General features: G+C 37.3%; 1 protein-coding gene across 1 annotated transcript; it reads right to left on the bottom strand.

Moving 5' to 3' along the window:
• Positions 1-124: 124 nt before the first annotated feature.
• Positions 125-20,843, bottom strand: EIF2AK1 (eukaryotic translation initiation factor 2 alpha kinase 1). Its single transcript, XM_062588608.1, has 16 exons — positions 20,538-20,843; positions 20,150-20,333; positions 19,513-19,671; positions 16,950-17,086; positions 16,186-16,217; positions 15,596-15,695; positions 14,415-14,495; positions 13,920-14,017; positions 12,257-12,310; positions 11,188-11,557; positions 10,006-10,117; positions 7,752-7,858; positions 1,800-1,920; positions 1,598-1,677; positions 841-1,074; positions 125-330 (listed from the first exon to the last, which is right to left on the bottom strand). The coding sequence occupies exons 1-16, from the start codon at positions 20,841-20,843 to the stop codon at positions 208-210; spliced, it is 2,298 nt and encodes a 765-aa protein (XP_062444592.1). The 3' UTR covers positions 125-207.
• Between the last annotated feature and the right edge of the window lie 3 nt (positions 20,844-20,846).

The raw sequence follows: 20,846 nt of genomic DNA, 5'->3' as shown, positions 1-20,846 counted from the left end.
TTTGGTACAAGTTAACTCGTATTAAAGTAAAGCAAAAGTGCACCATGACTCCTTTCTATTGATTGGAGAGCCAGGCCCAGAGACTAAAAGAAGAATGTCTTTAAAGAACAGACAGGACAACAGGTACTGGAATATTTTTATGTTAAAAAAAAAAATACAAGCTTTATGTACAAGAGAGGTTACTTCCTCTTACACACACACTGATACTTAAACTGGAGAACCAAGCCTCTCATGGTCATCTTGTTCTTCAGAAAGCAATCTTATTTTTTTCTTCAGTTTTTCAATTTCTTCTTCTTGCTGTCTCACTTTCTGCTGTAGATTACAAATAACCTGAAAGTGAGAGTCAGCTTGCTTTATTTATATACAGGCATGGAGAAAGCCCTGTTAGTAAAGCTGCACGTAAACTAGAGCGCAAAAAACATTTGTTCTTCAGTAACACAGTTATTCTAGGTATTTGATGCTACAACATAGTCCACAAACAAAAATGCATAACAAGGACATTGAAAATCAAAAAGATCCTGCAAAGCTGATAAAAAGCTTCAAAAGCTTTTATGATAAATGTAAAAAACAACAAAAAAACCCTCAAGATGTTTGTAAATCAAGTGTCCAGTTATCTGTGCACGATGGCCATTTACTTCCTTTAAGAGACCAGAAACAGTAATATAGTTGTCCAAATAAAACGGTCAGAAAAATAGTCTCTCAATCACATAATCTTCTTAAGTTATTAAAAAAAAAAAAAAAAAAAAAAAAGCAGAGGGCATAATAGAGGCAGGGAAACTAAGGGGATCAGTTCAAAGCAGTTTTTACCCTGCAAGAGGTGAGGTTATTGGCATAACTTACATGTTCTGCAGTATGAAACAGTTCACTTTCACGAAGTTGAGCAGCAGTTGGTCTTTGTGAAGACACTTTACTGGTTAGGAGTTTAACATACTTGGCTTGAATAGGCCATTTTTTGTAGAAAGTATTAGGAATGTGGTCATTCCTTAAATGCATGAGAACTTCTGTTCTTTCCATTTCTGTTCCAAATGGTTGGAAGAGTTCTAGCAGGATAACCCCCATACTATACATGTCTGACTAGAAAAGAGGTGAAGGAAAACTTATGGGATCACAGATACTTTACATTTCTTTTATATTTCTCCTAAACATATAATGATACAAATAAAGCTACTCAAATTCAAATCTCTAGTTTCCTCAAGATGACCTTAGAAACATGAGTAATTTTTGCATTAGTAGCAAACTAGAAGACAAAGTTGAAATCCATGTTTCAGGAAAAAAAAACAGTAGAAGTAACAGCAGGAGGAATATTTACCAACTGTGATGCATTTACTTACTAAAAGACTTACATTTTATTCCTATACTCTATCACAAGTATGTCTTACAGAAACAAGTAATTGTTACATTTCAGTTTTACTTTCAGACTTTCTTTGTAGAGGAATAGTGCTATTGAACTTAAGCAGGTAATTTCTGAAAAATGACATTTGAAGCTCCACAGATAAATACGGCATGTTATTCTAGGCTATATCTGAATTTCAGTATCTAATCAGAAAATATTTAATAGCATTTAAATGTGTTTAAAGGGAACAAAAAAAATCCCTACCTTGAAATCATAGTGAGAGCCCTGCAATTGTTCTGGTGAGGCATAGAGGCAAGTACCCACTCCTGAAGTATGTGTCAGTCCTTTAAAAAGTCAGTTTAGAGTCACTCAACCAGTGTTCCCATTTTATTTATGAAATAAATATTAATGTTTTTAATACCATAAAAATTTAAACACTGAAAACTACTAAACTTTTTTATCGTACCATTTATTCTTTTTGTCTGAAGCCATTGTTCTGTTTCATCCCAAAGAAGGTCTTTGCAGGCTAATCCAAAGTCTCCTATTTTGACATGACGATCGGATCCATATAGAAAGATATTCCTTGGCTACAAAAAGAGGCAGTATAAATCTTAAATATCTCTATATAAGGGATAACAAATTTCATTCAGCTGTTTCAAAAGCTATACCATCCAGTGTTTCAGAGGTATAAGGCAATTAGTAATTATTTAACGTTTTCATTAGTGAGATAAATTCATAGGCAACATCAAATTCTATGTTAGCAATACCATTTGGGCAAAAAGACCCCATATGAAAGATCTAGGAAAAGGAAGAAAAGCAAAACAGGAGCAATTTAACAGTTAGTGGAAAGATAAAGTCCCTTTTTTTTTCTCCTCAGCAGGAAGTGGAAATTTGCAGAACAGTAATGTCAAAAAAGACATAATGCAAGAGAGAACAGCAAATCAGACCGACTGATATAGCAGGAGAAAGAACTAAAAAGTATTTGTGGCTTAGGCATAATGTAAAGCAAAATACACTTTTCTATAGCATGAGCACAGCCACAGCATGTTCCTTGGTTCTGAGAAATTTGTTATGAAAAAAGACGAAAGTTATGAGAGCACTGACTGAGGAAACACCGAAGTAGTTTTATCTCTATATTTTGGCTGCATGACCAACAGGATGAGAAACATTAGCCTTATGCATCTAGAAAAAAAAATACTTGATAGAAAAAAAGTGATATGAAATTACTATCTTTACATAATCTGTATATCACGAAGTTGTCAGACTTCACATCTGGATGAGAAGCGAAAGCTGTATTTCTTAGTACAATTTTTCCACTAAATACAAATTAGCACTAGCAATAAAACAAAGGGAACATAGGCCTTTTTTTCCATTCTTAAGCTTTTGCTGGTTTTATAGTACTTTTAAATGTTGCACTGAATAATGAAGTAACTTCGACGCTACTCTAGAACCTGACACCCTACAACATCACAAAGAGTGACTGTTCAAGTGGCAAATTCCAAATCTGTTATTTCTGATTATGTATTTTCATTACAAAAACCACAACTCCCTTGCCTATGGGTAACATAATCAAGGGAGCCAACAGACATGCCGCTCCCATTATTTGCCCTCTGTTTTCCTGTGGGCAGAGGAACAATTCACACCTGGAACGGCTATATGAAGCCATAATGGAAGATGACAGTAGCACTGTTAAAGCTCTACTAGCTGATTATCCTGTCAACGAACCACTGAGTGCTTGGAAGGACCCTTACATCATAGATCTGCTCTCCCTCCAGGTAACCATTTGGTCAAGGTTATCATTTATGTGATGAAGAATACTTTTAGATTAAGACATTTACTACATCTATTTAAAAAGAAAAAATCGTTAAGAATCATTAAGTGGCTGCAATTTCTAAAAGCAAGTGCCTGAAATCAGACTCCTAAATCTTAGTAAAACATAAAAAAAAAAAAGTCACTGAGCTTGTCAGCACAAAGAAATATCGCTTTGCTGAAAATCCAACATGGATCTCCAACAGAGCAGCAGAGAAGCCTTAAACATTTCATACTACTTTGAACAGGTAAATGGACAATCCATTTACTTGGATTTCAAAAAAAAAAAAAAAAAATTGACGAGAGCTTCAGCAAGCTCCTCAGTAACTCAAATGCAATGAGATAAGAGGGAAGCTACCCAAATGCAAAAGTAACTGGTTTAAAGACACAAAAGAAATGATAGAATAAATGGTCAGCTTTCACAGTGAAGGGTGTCATCAACTGATTATGGTATGGATCTGTGCTGGTAACCATGCTGATCAACATATTTATAAATGGTTTAGAAAAGATAAGGTGAATAGTGAGAGGACAAAGTTTGCTGACAATATTGTATTACTCATAGCAATAAAGATGGGGTCTGAATGCAAAGAATTGTAGAAGAATCCTGCAGTATTTAGCAAGCAGGCAGTTTAATGACAAAAGAAATCATTGGAGGTGATCATCACTGGAGAAACAATCAGAGGTTGGACTAGATGATCTCCAGAGGTCCCTTCCAACCTTACTGATTCTGTGATCCTATGATTGCAAGTAAACATGAAAATATAGATGGATCCATGAAGGAAAAAAACAATCCTATTTTAGATGTATAACAACTGTCTTTAAATTGACTGTTACTGCTCAACAGTGGTGGACAGTTCTAAAAATGTCAACACTTCATACTGGTCCAAAAAGCATACTGAATGTTAGCAATGATTGAGGGGTGAGGGGAGAAGAGATAAAACAGAAAACATCATTATGATACTATATGAATTGATACACTGCCATCTTCAATACTGCATGCAGTTCTGAGCCTCCCATCTCAAAAAGGATTTAAGAGACCGGAAAAAGGTACAGAGATGGGTGACATGAATGCTCCAAATTTGAAAGGGTTTCTGTTCAAGGAATCTGTAAATATAAAACATGAGACAAACTGTTAGGTTTGATAAAGATTTCTTAAATCATACATGGAATGGAAAAGGTGAGTAGACTACACTATTTACTGTCTCTTCCAAAAAAAAAAAAAAAAAAAAAATTAAATAGGTGACATCAAATTATTGCCAGCAAATAAAAACTAATTCACTATGCATCCTTACTCATTGCCACAGGATGGCTGCTTTAAGTTCACAAGTTTAAAAAATGACAAATTCTAGAAATATCCATAAATTGCTATTAATGAGATGCTACATGTAGTTCAAGAAATCTATTAGCTGAAGAATGGCTGAAGAGTGGCAAAATATTTTGGATCACTATCTACTCCTCGAGCTCCTACATGGTTTCTGAGGCATTCACTATTGGTCCCTATCAGGGGCAAAATATTACACCAGATCCTTACTCTGACTTGATTTCCAGTACAATTTGTGGAAGATCTTCCTTAATCTCATGCTAAATGAGAAAATTAGGAGCCTTTGCCTTAAAATGACCACTATAAAAATGGCTACAAAAATCACCTTCAAAATCAAGTACGAAATAGAAAAAGTACTTCAGAAATATAATAACCAATATCTGTAACTTGTTTCATTTTCTGTAGGATCATGCTAGCTCTCCAATTCACCTAGCTGCTAAGTACAGAAGAGAAAGAAGTTTGCAATGTTTGCTAGAATTGGGTGCTGATCCAAAAATAAGGTAGGGCCCATGAAGATGCTTATGCTGCATTCTATCAAGACTGTACATACGTACATATCACCGTCCAAAATGAATGTAATAGGCTCATTTGATTATTAAGACTATTTTCCTCAAATTATAATATACTGAGTTAATATGGTGGAATCACCTCTATCATTCTGAATATAAAGTTTAATTTTGTTTTATACAATTAATATACAGAGAAATCATTATCAGAAACAGTATCTGTTAATGCAGCACGTAACACTAATCATTATTGAATACATTTCTTAAACTGCAAACTGCCTTGTTACAAAAATTAAAAAAAAAATCATAAGGTGAAAATAGAGTAAAAAGGGTAAGAATTAGTGCTAGCACTTGCTAAACCTTGCTGATTTAGAACACAGATCTGGCTACAGATTCTTCCCATAACACATTATAATCCATTCATCTAAATCCCCAAGTACAGCCAGATTATGTCACAGCTGTGATGGACCTTCTGCCTGCCTCATGTAGTTCTTACACTCCTTCTGTGACCTTCACTCACCTGGAGCTGAACTATGAAGTCTTATTTTTTATGCTATAAAAATTAGAAATACAGAGTCTGAAGGCTGAACACTTTATGCACTACTGCACACAGAGGCTATAGTTAGCAAAAATAATTTAACCACCTAGCTTTGGATAGGTCATGGCAACTCATAAAATTTGTTCTAACAACTGAACTTTTGGGACCTGTTACTATGTTATGTTATGCCAGTTCAGAAGGTTTAATCTACATCATCTTTAGCCTTTAAAATATTCCCCATAAATACTTAATACATTTAAGACACTTTGTTTACCTAATAAAAATAAACTAACTTAAAACAATGCTTCATATTACAGAAATAACAGAGGCTACACAGCACTTCATCTTCTCCTACTAAATTTGCCCAGGACTTACACAGTTGGGACATCCATCTCACACAAACTCCAAAGAAATCAACCAACTTTACAATATAATACAGAAGAGTGTTCCTGTAGCTTGCACAAGGTAAAACATCATATAAATCCTGAAATGCGTTATCACAAAAATGACAGACTTCTACATTTAGGCCAGCAGTCTGAAGGCTTTCAAGCTATATCCATTCTTATTGAGCATGGTGCCAACATAGATGACACAGACAAGTTTGGCAGGACAGCTCTTCACATAGCTGCAGGGTCACTAGATGAACAGGTAATAGCAACTCTAATTGCCTATGGAGCAAACATTAATTTCGCCAATCCAAATTGTGGAAGAACTGCCCTTCATCTTGCAGTGTGCACAGCATCATTTAAAGCAAGCAGAATTTTAGGTATCAATACAGATTGTATCTGTTTACTATTAAATAATGGAGCCAAAGTGAATATTCAGGATCATGAAGGACGAACAGCTCTTCATGATGCTTGCTCCAGCGGCAGAAAGGAAATAGTTGATCTTCTATTAGAGTATACAGCAGACATGAACAGTTTAACAAGAGATGGACAATCTCCGCTCTTTTCATTTCTTCAGCGCAGATCAAATTTAAAATATACGGCACTGCTGAACAAGTTGCTAGGACTCTCATATCCATTGAGGTTAAGAGATAATCAAGGACACCTACCCCCTGGACTTCTGTTCTCAGAATTTCAAACGCTGAAAGACTTTCTTATAACTTTATCAAAGAAACTACTGTCTCTGCAGGACATCTGCATCTTCACTGTTAGAAGAATATATGGTGAAAAGAACAAGTACTGGCTCAAAAACAGACTTCCAGTAATTATATGGAATTCTTTATACAGCTACCAGGACTTCTCAAAACTTTGGAAAATAAGGCCATGACGACACAATAAACAGGAGAGCAAACTAAAAAAAATGTTAATCCTGTAACAGTCTGTAAAAAAATTAAAAATAATCCAGAATGCACACTAATATTGTGTGTTTTGAAGTAATTCCAAATTTTCACATGTGGAGTTTTAATAATCAAGATGATTTTTTACACTAATTCCTTCACATAGCTATTATATCAGATGAAGAGAACCTTTGTAGGAGGTAGATTAGGAAAACAGACATCGAATTTCTTGCTATTTGAGTCTCTCAGATGAATCAGGGAAAGAAAAAGCAAGATATATGCTACCCATGCATATCATTCAAGCCAACAGTAAGTCAAAACTATTATTATGATCAGAGTATTGGAAAAAAACTATACAGGAACACATAAAGGCATCCTATTCCTATCCATCCCAAATGTATTTTTCTAAGTTTGCACTTCATTACTTTTAATAGGAACAAAACAAAACTTTTCATTTCTTCACTGAAATACACCTAGAATTTCAGTTTCTTAGAGGGATGGAAACCATTTTGAAAGAGAGCAATTACTTGCAAATACGAGAAAGATTTTAAAAAAAGGTAGTAACCACAATGTCAACATATTTTCAAAAGCTATCTGATTTGCTGTTAGAAAACTGAGGTGTATTCAGGGGGCTCTTTGATTATTTTTACAATTACCTTAAAAATAAAAAATCTGTTCATCTCTGTTTAGGACAAAAAAAATGGCTTGACAAAGGAAGAGACATTGCCAGAGTTTAATCAGAATCAGAATTTACATTTAATTCAATGTAATTGAGTAATTTGTTTATAGTAAGGTAAATATGGTATTTGTGTAGAGGAGAGAGCATTTTTTTTGTACATAATGTAGCTAAATTCTTAAATGCATAGGTTATCTCAACCTTAACTATGATGTTGCTTTCATTCTCCTATAATTCAAGTTATCTTTGCTTTCTTTAACCTCAAGTGATAAACTGATGAACTTACTTTAATGTCTCGATGCATCACTCCCGTGCTGTGGATATAGTATACTCCTTCTAGCAACTCTTGAAAAATTTTCGTGGTCCAGCTGACATCTACCAGATGGTACGGACCTTAAAACAATTTGAAAATGGAATTATTTCAGCTGATTTTGCTGAGTTACTTTATATGTTTATGGTGGTATGTCTTGTTGAATTCAGTTTATTTATGAACTGGAAGGAATTAACAGAATGAGTATAGTTCAAAAACTGGAATTCCCCATGGTTCTAACAGAGTATTTTGAAACAGCAAAGAGTTACTAAGCTCAAAATATAGAAGAGGACAGTTACGGGACATGAACACACATCTGCCTGAAAGATTCCTTTAACCCTCTGTCAAGGTAGTCATTTGATTATGACTTTAACAACCACAAACTCTAAAATAACTATCCTCACTATCTGTATGTTCGACTCTCTTGGTAACTTGCTAGACACCAATGGTAACTGACAGTAGTGGTTTTCATAAACTAATCATACCTTTTACAAAATTGTAATTTCTCTGTCCAATTCTGAGAGCCTGTGAATTCAATTAAAAATAAATAAGTAAAAACTATTCCCATCACTCTTGTGGGATCAAAACAGTATATAAAAAATAAAAGCAAGAAAACATCAGGTTATTTTCTGTCTTATAAAATAAATCAAAGAGTTTAAAAATTATGAAAAAAATGACTAAATCTTTTGCATGCTGCGAAATACTGATGGACTCTCCTTATTATCATCTTCGTCTGAGCATAGTGTCAGAGATTACGTTCATCTGATTACTATTCACTGTATACGTCTAGGTCTAGTTCCACCTCTCTCCTTTCCGACCAAAATAATCTCAAATCTTTTCTTTTTTTCATTCAAAATTCTGTTTTCCATTTAATCTCTTTCTTTTCTTGAACTCTTTACCTCTATGTAAGTGTTCGGTTGGAAGGGAAAATATAATTCCAGACAAAAACATACTAATTTGCATGATGCCATGCTTTCTGTATTAGTTTGTACTCTTCTTTTTTGAATCCTAATCCTTCTACTGTTTTGCTACCCTCTGAAATTTCCAACTCTTTTTTAGCTGCCCTAATTAAATTATCTAGAAACTTACCATTTAATTGTTTTTACCATTTCTCAAACTCTTATTTTAGTAAGCTATACTACTTTTCACTCTAAAGGCTCAGACCTATCACAGTCTCTTGCCATTTTGAACACTCATGATTTACTCCTACTTGGTTTTCTGTTTCTTAATGTCTGATATAGACATTAATGTCTAATACAGACATTTCCTCTCATGATGTCTATGGAAAGTATTTGAAAATGGTGTTTAGTAAGATCAAACCCCCTCATAATTCCATTGTTCCCTGAACAGGCGCTTCATTTCTTAATTTATGAAAACTAAAAAGACTAGCAATGGAAGTCGTCTGAGACCGGAAAACAGCTGCCAAACGTTTCATGACGGAATGGAACAACAGTTTCATCTTAATAATAATTAAATATTAAATAAATATTTATGCGTTACTTTTATATCTTACAATCTGTTAAGTATATACATTTATATACAAGTGTCACAGAGAAAGGAATATATCTCCAGTGCTTTAATAGACCTGTTCTTCCACATGTCAACAATTACTGAAGATGATTTGGTACCTCAAGACCTAAGAACCTCCAGCCATTCAAACAAAGTAAAAGTTAGATCCTTCAGACCAATGCAAATAAGCCTGGGTAGTAGTTCTGGGTCTTCGGAATAAACTTAAAGGCTTTTAAGTATGTTGCAGCCTCTCTGGAACAGAGGATGTGTTTGTATTTTCCCCAACAGATAAATTAGCCTCTGCTGAGTTCTGTTTTGCAGCAACTAGACTACTTCCAAGGCAAAAATCTCAAATATCTAGACAGCTTACTAAGAAAAAGCAGATAATCTCAATTAAAATTATACCCTAAATAAGTAATATCACCCAGGCATATATCCCTTCAGGTAATACTGATGCCTCAGGCATGTAGTTGTTCTTTTTTTGAGGGTTGTCTAAAATGCATGAACTTAAATCTTTTTTTTACCAACACCTATTATATAAAGGTTCCATACTCTTCACTCTAGCAGCTATTTGATTAAGTGAAAGAAGAATATAATTATCAAGACCCATATTATAAACTGCTGCAGTAAAAACATAAAATCAGGTAAGTGGACTTCCAATTAGGGAAAAAATGTATTTGCTTTATAATTAGTAAATTTTAAAAATAGTGGTGAATCTTACTGGAAATTTCCTCTGTTCTCTCACTGCATCTCTTATTGCGGTCAACAATCCAGTCCCACAAGGAGATTTCACACAGTTGCATTTGAATATAAAGCATCAAACGATACTCCACCTAACAGAAAAATACTGGTCTATAATTGTGCAATATAAACAGTATTTCCCTCCACATTTTCTTTAAAGCTAGTAAAAACAAAATTCAGTTTTTAAACTAAGAATCAGCTATCAAATGGACAGCAAATACAGTATTACTGATCTGCTGCATTTAAGAAGCAGATGCAACAGTGCTACCTTGCTTTAGCTTTCTGCTTTTTCCTCAAATTTTAACAACTGTTTATAAAGCTTATAATAAAGCTAAGGAAACAGCCTGAGAGATACTCTAAGAGTCATATGAGAGCTGAAGACTACTTTTGTTCTTTTTTGCTAGATATATTGAACAAAGATGTATTCTGACTACCCTAAAATAGGGTAAATTAATAAAAAAATACTACAAAATTTCAACCTCCTGACCTGAATTTTATGATTTATTAGCATGATCCTGAACAGTCACATATTCATGTACTGGTTCACTTGATAATCAGACAACTCAAGCAAATATCTCTGAAATCTGGGATTTCTGCAAGAGGAGCTCCAAATTATAGCAAAAACTTGAAACATGCCAGAGCTGCCTGTGTTATACACAATTCAGTGGTATGAATACCAACAAAGTCCTGGAAGCATAAGTGGAGTGGTGATTCTCTGGCCTGTTCCTGCTTTCCTCTTTCACAAGTAACATCAATTAACAAAAGTTTAATCCTACACAGTATAGGTACCATGTTACATTCCTAGATGCTTTAATAATACCGGGATTAGCCATCATTACCAAACGTAGAAGATTTTCAAGTTTGATGATCTTTTATGCAAGAGATGAATTTTATTATTATTATTCATATAGATACTTTGAAAGGACTCAAGTTGTCAAATATACTAATATCATTCTTGTATGCTGAATTTTGGCAGGTCCTCTGGTCAGCTTCCCTGTAATGGTAGTATCCACTTAACACAAGAATTTTCTGTATTTTTGGCTCTAATCCCAGTCATTTCATTTATAAAATTTATTATTATAAATAATTCCTATGTCTACCTAGTTTGCAAAAATCATCAGATAAGACAGAAGTAAGTATATTTAAAGAGAACTCCATTTACCTCAAACTTTCCACACAGAGCTACATCCGTCTGAGAGTTTTCTTCAATGCAGGACTTACTTACAGAGCTACTGTCTTTATCCAGACTAGAATGAGGTCCATATGATGAATGATTTTTAAAATCACTTGATGTACTGTCAACATTATTTGCAGTGTCTTCTTGTAATTCTACAGATAATTCACATTTATTCGGTTTTGTATATACTTTATTATTCCTGTTAGTAAAAGTATTCCTTACATCCATATTCTGCACTGATTCATTATCCAGATTTTTAGGATGGCTACTATCATGGGACTCCTTTTCTTGTGAGGTAAGGTCAGCAAAGATAATCGAACTATCACTTTCCACACTTTGAATGTGACAGTGATCACTGAAAAGAATAAAGTATGGAAGAGAAGTCAAAATATGTACAATTTTATACCATCTATTTGTGATATGGTATTCTCAAAACCTTTTTTTTTTTTTATTGCAAAACGCTTTCCAAAGAGTTCAGCTGATACCCCATGTAAACTTTACGATCACGTAATCAGCAGTGTAGGCTCCAGCCTTTCTAACATCTTCCCCCAGCACAGATTTTTGAATCTGACACAGACAGCTCATAGATATGTACAAGCCTAGGTCATGCTACTTACTAGGCAGAAGTATGATGCATCTCCTTTTCCTTCCAGTAAGCAACACTGTAGTATTGCCCATTGGATTCAAACGCCTTATTGAAAGAGCTAATCTATATTTTTCTGAAAAATACCCCCCCTTTTCTAACAAGAAACTCTATCTAACAAAACTCCAGCATTATTAACAAATGTTGGTGATTAGCACAAAATTTTTGAGATAAGTTTAAAGCCCAGTACTACAGTCAAGCGCTCAGAAATCCGAAGATCTAAACAAGATAGAAGAATCAGACAATATTCTTCAGCTTGTGCAATCAAAAGGGAAAACAAAGGCAAGGATAATTAACACTTTTGTGTTATAATTTGGAAGTAAATAGCACTTTTGTAAATACATGTTGAATTCTGTAATCTTTTTATGTCGAGGCCAAATAAACATTATCATTGAGGTTTATAATACTTACTTGCCATTCTCTTGTTCCAAAGACAATGACTGCAAGTTCATTATTGCTTTATCTATTGGATGAAAAGATAAACATGGTATTTTATAAAACAAAGCATGCATACAGCTACTATAAATTAACATTTAAGCTACTGCATCTTACTGAACTTAAAACGTAATTATCTACAAATATCCTTCTCTGTTTTTGCTGCTGCAAAAGGCACTCCTTATGCTACTAAGCAACAACCATGCCTAATTCATTTTTCATATCTTTTTCATGAAATAAGAAGAAAATAAATGTTGTTAAGAGATCACTGAAAGGATTGTCCTGGGCTCTTTTATACATTTATCCAGATTTCATTTTAAGAAGTTAGCCAGTTCAAAATCAGGGCTCATAATGTACATAATGATACACAGAGTTAAAGCAGCAGCTACATAAAGCATGACTCTTGGCGTCACCCTGTCACTGTTTTAGACAGATCTGGCATTTTGGAATATTTTTCATTAAAATTGCATATTTATGTGAAAAAGAGAGCAATTTGGTTTAGCATCCACAGGCTTCAGAAGCAAAGATTTTGTAAGCTAAAGGAAACCTAAGTACCACAGGACCTACCCATACATCTAGTTAGGTACCAGTATTATCAGCATTAAACACTTGCGAATTACTTCTAGAACTAAGAAGTTATATCCTTCAACATTCTCAGTATCACAGTAAAAGCCTTGTCTGCTTTACTGTATTACCTACTTCCTACACATTGCCTCTTGTGCTCATAGCAGACTAGGGGAGTCAAGCTAATGACATGGAAAGCAATGAAGTCATACACAGGATAAGCAAACCTCCCACTAAGAGAGGATAAAAGATTTAAATGCTAAAGACTTCCAGAAGAGGACAAGAAAGAAAGGGACCAACGGATTAGGATTAGAAAGGGACCAAAGGACAAAGTGTAGGAAGGGCTGAGAAAAGAGAAACTGAAGAGAGAAAAGCGGGGTAGAAGATACATAATGAAGATAAAAACAGATGAATTCTGAACAGTTTCAGGCAGCAGCTGATATCCAAAACAAAGATCGCTCCACTACTGCAAAACTATGAAACTAAATTCATCAGTTTTTTTAAAACTCTCTTGTGGAAAATAGAATAAGAGAGCTTTTTTTTTTTTTTTTTTTTTTTTTTTTTTTTTTTTTTTTTGCCATTAAATTATTTCCAGGTTCTTTCAGTTTTTCTAAACTGTTTCCTAAAATGTTCCAAGACAGATGAGAAGAGCAGCATAGGATTTTTTTTCTCTACTATTCCTTATACAGCACTTTCCCTACGTATATCTGAAGTAGTTTGTTCCCCAGTATTCATTCTCCTCCTAGTCAACTCACTACCTCTTGCATTAAAAGTCTTTCATTGTATTCCACTGAATTTCACACAACTTTAAAATCCTCTTCAAATATTAGCAGAAGCGAAGCTAACACTTTCACACTTCCAAATTCATCATTACCTAACAAGGGTGTTATAAAACTAGAGATTTATGTGCAAAGAGCAACACTAAGACCTGGTGTTCATTTCTAGCTTGTTTTTTGTTTGTATGTTTTTAGGAGGAAAAAAGTTATTTTATTAAAGACATTAATATTCTCCTGCAAATGAAAGTACAGATATTATACGCTAGATGCAGAAATTATACAATATGTTGTACTTCCCTTTTGGGCATACTATTTGAACATGTTCCATCCAAGCAGTGTGATAGCCTATAATATTAGGGTGCTGTAGCTCAGCCAGCACTTTAACTTCTCGTAGTACCTAAAAAAACAACCAAGAAGAAAGAATGATTTTCTTTTTTTCCTGAGTGCTTGGTAAACCCAGGAGCTAACAAAACATGTCATTTCCTAGAGAGAAAGAACAATCACTTCAATAAAGGAGAAAATTTGGGAGATGTAAAGCAAATTATGATTTTATAACTGCAGAGATGATCAAATTCAAGTTAATGATATGCTTCTCTTAATGGACTTAAATATCTCTCAATTACCCTTTTCTACTAGATACAGTTAGCATTAAATATTTAGAAACACAGAATACATCTTATGGAAAACAGTTGTTGCATTTAATATTTTGGGAAACATTAACTGCATTACTAAATTAGATCGGAATCAGTTGCAGCACGCAGGGAGTTAGAGATGATTGACAGGAAAAATAATACCTTCATGCAGTCTCTTCTCGTAGCCTTCTTAATGTTAATTCTTTTAATAGCATAGAATTGACCATCCAATTTGTTTCTGACCTGAACACAATTATAAAAAGACAAAATTAGAACTTAATGCATTTAAATTAATGTGTTATTAAATCCTTTAGAATCAACTATTTTCTAAAATTTAAATTCCGCTTTCTGTTCAGGTAACCTTTCACCCACATCAGAGAAGGAATCTGAGATTAGACCCTGGCTGGCTAAGAGATGGACACTCTGCTTTTGCCTTATTTCAGGAGTGTAAACATCTAATCCAATCTGCATAAAATACAAAAGTCTACACCTATATTTCCATCAATAAAAAATAAAAAATGCTGTCCATATTGATTTCCAGCTCTAATTCTTAGATTAGTCCAAATACTCTGACTAGCAATAGGCCGACAAATTCAACGTCACATCCAAATGTTCCAAAACACTAGTAAACAACCCAAGTACATGCTTCATGACCCCATGTTTGTGTAATCTTACATATTCTAATATTTTAGAGATATAAAACAAATTCATTATAACAACATGGTTGATTTGGAAACAAACAAAAAAAAAGTTGTTTCCTTCTTCTGAAAAGAAAACCCTAATAATCACCCCCACACTCATTTAACGTTGATAGATCCTGGTAACTGCTTAATCAAGTTCTCAATAAATCTGTGAGACAACAACTCAGTGCCATAAGTAAATGGCACTTACCACATGGGAAACTTTAAGTTAGTCCTATACTATAAGTATTTAGTACAATTCATCAATGTGTTGGACAGTTTATATTCAAATTATTGCTGCTTTCTTTTTAAGCAGCCACAATCAGAATGTGGGAGCGTGGGGACTAACCAGTCTCTGTCACTGTTTTAAGTCAATATACCAGAATATTTTATATGAGAAATACAAGTTTTAATTGTTTAAGGGTCAAATTACACAAAAGTAAAATATGCTCTATCTCCTGCTACTTACAAACAGAAACCATCACCAAACACCTTTTGAAACAAAAATCCAACATCCCTCAGATGAACAGGTTTGCATCTGTTCTATTGGACAACATATATTTTTATTTTTCTATTAGAAAAATAAACCAGTCAAATCAACAATCCTTAATTTAAAGAAAAACTAGCTACTAACATTAGTTATAAAGGGAGGCTAAAGAATACCTTGTATACTTTACCATATCCTCCTTTTCCTAGCCTTGCAATCTCATCAAATTCATTCAAATATCGTGAAGTCTGTGATTCAAAGAGAATTTCTTTTCCCCTAATCAAAAAAGTTAGGCTACATTAAACCAAATTAGAACTTACAAGTAAGGTATTATACAAACTACAGGTATAGACAATCTATAAATGTTATTTACATTATGAAGAGAAGAAAAATATTCTGATAGTGCTATAGCAAATAGTGAAAACCAGCAGACTCAGCAATAGCGCATGGACAGTCACTGTGAGAGTAATTTTGTGTGTTACAAATCCATGCCGCCAAGTTAATCTAAATGTTAAAATTACTTCTTTATGTTTATGTCTAATAATTTTCTTGTATACTCCCACTAACTCTAAGATTTTTATTCAAGAAGTTTTTCCCAGATCATACTGACAGATTTCAGAGAAATTTTCACTTTTGTTCTACATTTTGCAAACAAAATATGAAATATAGTCTTAATTAAATTCAGCATAGACAGAACTGATTATGGAGCACAGAACTTTAGAGAAAGAGTTAACTTTAATACTTACTAAGCACTTCAAATACATACCCAATTGCATGAGAATCTCCATTATCAAGCTCCTATGAAACAATAAAATCCAATATTAAAACATGCCACACAGAGTAATAGGTCTACCATGCCATAACTACAAACATTAACAGCTTAATCAAAAGAATCAAAACAGAAACAAGTATGTTCTTAGAAGACAATGAGGATACAGATTCACTCTGCACAGAGCTCCACCAAATTAAAATATTATTACCCAACTAGCAATCTGTTAACATCTCTCTTCTGGAGAGTATTGCCCTTCAGAGTTCTGCTAGTGAACAGATCTGAGAGCACTAAAATGTGCTTAAGATAAAATTAACTAGCTTAGCTCAAACAGCTGATAAGCAAACTGGTCTGATTCAGCCTGAAGCACATTATGCAGTGCACAAATCGTGCCCTTCACTAATATAAATACGAGGGCATTAATATAATCAACTGGAACAGTTAGAGCTCGGAAAGTATGCATGTCCATTGTCAAAACTGCTGCAATATTTAAAACATTTTGCTTGTGTTTCAAAATGTATATTTTTTTAATCCTTAAGGAATAAAATACGGTTGGTTTCAAAAACTTTGGTTTGCACCTTTCAGTCCAGAACCTTTCCTCATGCTGGTCCAAACAGCCAAATTAGAACTGAAGTACCATTTGCCGTAATTATTGAAATACCCAATCCAATATTAAAAGAATCCCAAAGCAAAGGCTGCTTTAGACACACTGATGTGTTAACTCCTTAAGACAAAACTTGTCAAAGAAATTTAAAGCTTACCCCATCAAGTATTTGTCGATTAGCTGCTTTCATTAGTTCAGTAATGGCTCTATTATGCTGCAATCTTACAGTACTAAATTCATCACAGAAAGCAAAAGGAGAGAGCAACCCTGTTCTTGTGAAAGCCTGACGAAGTACTGTACAAAGGAACAGAAAAAGGTCACTTTAAAGAAAATCTGCTACCAAGCCCATGCAGACAAATGTTCTTTTTAAAATGAGAAAACTTTATTTGATAGCATGTCTGGAAAACTGCACACTCAGTCACTTCTACTCCAATGCCTTTTCCCACACTCCCTGCAATCAAAACTAATTAAATTCAAACTAGAGCTACTCTTGTCGGAATCTCCTTTACTTTTGCATAATACAGTTATCCCGCTTCATCACTCACAGTGCATCTCCTCTTCTTCCTTACCTTGGCAGATAAATTATGCAACTATCCACCCCTTCGCTTACTTGTTTCCTTTGGACTGATTTTGTTCATTGTAAAAAGAAATTCAAAGCATGTTCACAATTATGAGGACACATGCTTCTAGTAAAAAGCAGCAGTGTCTTTTTTTGCTAATTCACATATGAACTCACACATTCGTGCACATACTTGCCATAAAGAATATAGTCAGCTTTTTTCCCCCTCAAAACAGCGTATCATTCTCAGTTTGAGGAAAACAAAGTTATGGCAAAGAGAAAAATAACAAATACAGAAGATGGGTGAAATTGTGAAGATGTTACAAAAACATACTTTAAAGCTCTTAGTTCCAAGAGCTTAAAACAGACTTACTTGTAAGGATTGTCGCAGGTGTCATTTTAGTACTAGTATTTCAAGAACAGCCTATTACTTTTTCTTTTAACACACAAAACAAACTTGTAAGAAACCAGTGGTTTTGCTATACAAAACTTACGGACACAATTATCCACACCAGAAGAGTGGGGAAAAAAAAATCCATACCAACATAAATATGCTAGCCAAAACTACAAAACCAGTATGGTTACAGCAAAACATTTTTTTTTAATTAATGTGGTCACTTGGGAAACTGGTTGAAGCTATGGCAGTGGAGGAACAACATCTACAGAAGCAAACCAGGCAGCCAAACAGCTGGTGCTCCTGTATGGAACATGTCCTGGCCAAAGCCCCTGGGCCATGGAGGGGGACAGTGTCACAAGGCACCCAAGGACTCGTCAATCACTTATAAGCTAAAATCCTATTGCCTAAATAAAACAAACAAAAAATTTAAGATGCCACAAGGCTTCTCATTGGCACAGCTGTCGTAATACTACAACGTAAGCCCTTGGTCACTCTGCAGCAGAGGTGGCAACAGAGCAGCAGATCTTGCCACTCTCTACCAGGGTGCTGGCGATCACACTCACAAAAGCAAATTCAGTTTAGTCTAGCCTGATGCGTAATTTAGTTATTTTAAAATTTTATTTCCAATTTTTCTTTTTTTCCTTCTCAATTCCTGTATTATTATTCTACTTTTTTGACATTTAGTATAGCAATATAGGATATCAGTACAAGCCATGTTTCTATGGGGTAAATATCCAGTACCCCTTCCTCCAACCAATTTTTTTTCCTCAGTCTATGAGAAAGTAGGTAAGTGCCAGTATATCAGTATACTACCTTTCTAGAGCAAACTCTGATTTACAGGGTAAAAATCGAATTTTTCCTTTTTAATCCAGTTTTTCCTTTTTAATATTTTATTTCTCTTGACCCATCACGAAGTAGACAGGTATAAGGACAGGGATATAGGTTATCTTACACCTTTACAGCTGTACGCCAACTCAGGGCTTTATAGGGTGACCTACACTTTATTATTATTTATAGAGATATAGTAAGACTCGAGGCAAAACATCTACATCAGACTCCCTCAAGAGGGAAGAGATAACAGTTGTCTGCACTGCTCTTACTGGGTACTCTACAGGTCTTCACTTTTACAAATATTACATTAGCTCTACTTTTATTTTCTAGAATTATGCATACCAAGAAAGAAAGGGAAAAAAAAAGATAACTTCCCAAATGTGTTAAGTATGTAGTTAATCAAACAAAATAACTGAAATAAGTCACACATCCCAAACACAGATTTCCAAAGAAATACCTCACATCTAAGAAATCAGGCTCACAGCATTATGTCAAAAGATTTTACTGGGAAGTAAAGGACTTTTGAAAGTATCTACTCTGATATACGCAGAACATAGTTTTGAAAGATGTACTGAAAACTACGCTACATTTATTTCTTGAAATCTGTTTCTGCTAGATTCCTCTCTTTCATTTGTGTTTTTTGGTCAGATTTAACATATCCATCGAACTTAGTCTTTCAGTTAAATTAACTTTTCACCCTTCTTGTGGCACACTGGCCACGAGTTAGCCTATCTGCGGCTACGTTCCCTTTCCGTTTTGAAAGGTAACACATCCCCCCCCCCCCCCCCGAACTCCTCTCGTCTCCAGGGCACCAGCGTCCGAACCGCTTTGTTGTTGTCGTTGCTACGACCCTGCCCGGCAATTCTGCGCGGACGGTTCGGGGCTACGGGAGAGCAAGGCGGTTCGAGAGAGGCAGGCGCGGCCCGTACTCACTCCGGAACAGGCAGCGGGAGTGCACGGGGTTGTGCGTGTACATGTGGCAGAGGTGCTCCAGCAGGGACACCAGCAGCAGCTGGTTTTGAATGGTGGAGGTGAAGTTCACGAACTTCTGCGAGCCGTTGGCCACGCGCAGCTCCGCGGGCACGTCCGATTCTGGGGAGGGAAAAGCGGAGCGAGCTAGCTCCCGCCCGCTCCTCCCGCCCTTTAAAACCCATACGCCTTCTCCACAGCTTTCACGCAACCCCGGCACCACGCGAGCAGCTGAGGAAGGAGGAGCTCCAGTCGCTAATCGTTTCCCAATTACGGCTGTTTTAGCCATGTGCGTATGAGAACACGTGAAGCCAGAGGCCAGGTCTACCCGGGGGGGGGGGGGGGGGGGGGGGGGGGGGGGGGGACACGACAGTTACCTCAGGCAGCGCCCGCGGGGGGCGGGGAGCGGCGGCCGCTTTTGCATCACCCCGCCCCGCGGCCGGCGCTTCCTCGGGGCGCGGGGGAAGGCGGGCGGAGCCGGACTGACCCTCCTTCCCTCTCAGGCAGCCGGGGGGCGGCCGCTCCCCCTCTTACCGCCCTCTCCCTTCCCCTCACTTCCTCCTCCCCCCCGCCCTCCGCGGCGCCGGCGGGCCCCGCTTACCGTCGAAGCGCGGCTCCGGGCCCTCCTCCGGGAACTCGATGGCGGGCGGCGAGGCGCGGAGCGCCGCGGCCCCCGGCGGGGCCCAGGGCGCCCCCCCGGCGCGGCCCCCGCCCCGCCACATGGCCGGCACTCGGCGGCCGCCGCTGGGCTGCCGGCCTTGCCCGCGGCCGGCGCCGCTGCCCGCCTCCCGGGGGGCGGGCTCGGGGGCTGAGCCAGCGCGTAACGGCCGCTCCCTGAGCGCGGCGCAAAAAAAGCGTTAACGGAGCGGGGGGGGGGGGGGCGGGGGAGGAATGGGCGCCCGAGGGCAGAGGCGGCGGGTGGGAAGGGCTCGTGGCTAAGGCGGGAGGCAGCGGCGTGGCGCCGCGCAGCGGGGCTGCCAGCCCCTCACCTCCGCCGCGCCGGCGGCTGCGGCGCCCGCGGGGAGCGGCGCCAGGCCCCCGCCGGCCGTCCGCTCGGCCCCGCCGCAGGCTGCCCTCAGGACGGCGGCGGCGGCGCGGCCCCGAGGCCAGAGCGGGGGTCGCCGAGCCCCCCCTAGCGGCTCCCGGCAGCGGCACAGGGGCGGTGCTGGTCCCCGTCTGACCCGGAGGAGCTCGCTTCTCCCCCCCGCCGCCGCCGCCGCCTCCTTTCCTCCCCCCGCCCGCCTGCCCGGCCGGCGCCGGGCCCCGGATGCAAGAGGCCGGCGGAGGGACGTCATTGT

The sequence above is a fragment of the Rhea pennata genome, chromosome 15, assembly GCF_028389875.1.
Source record: "Rhea pennata isolate bPtePen1 chromosome 15, bPtePen1.pri, whole genome shotgun sequence".
Lineage (NCBI taxonomy): Eukaryota > Metazoa > Chordata > Aves > Rheiformes > Rheidae > Rhea > Rhea pennata.
The sequence above is the reverse complement of the archived record's forward strand: the minus strand, read 5'-3'. Positions and strand labels throughout refer to the sequence as shown.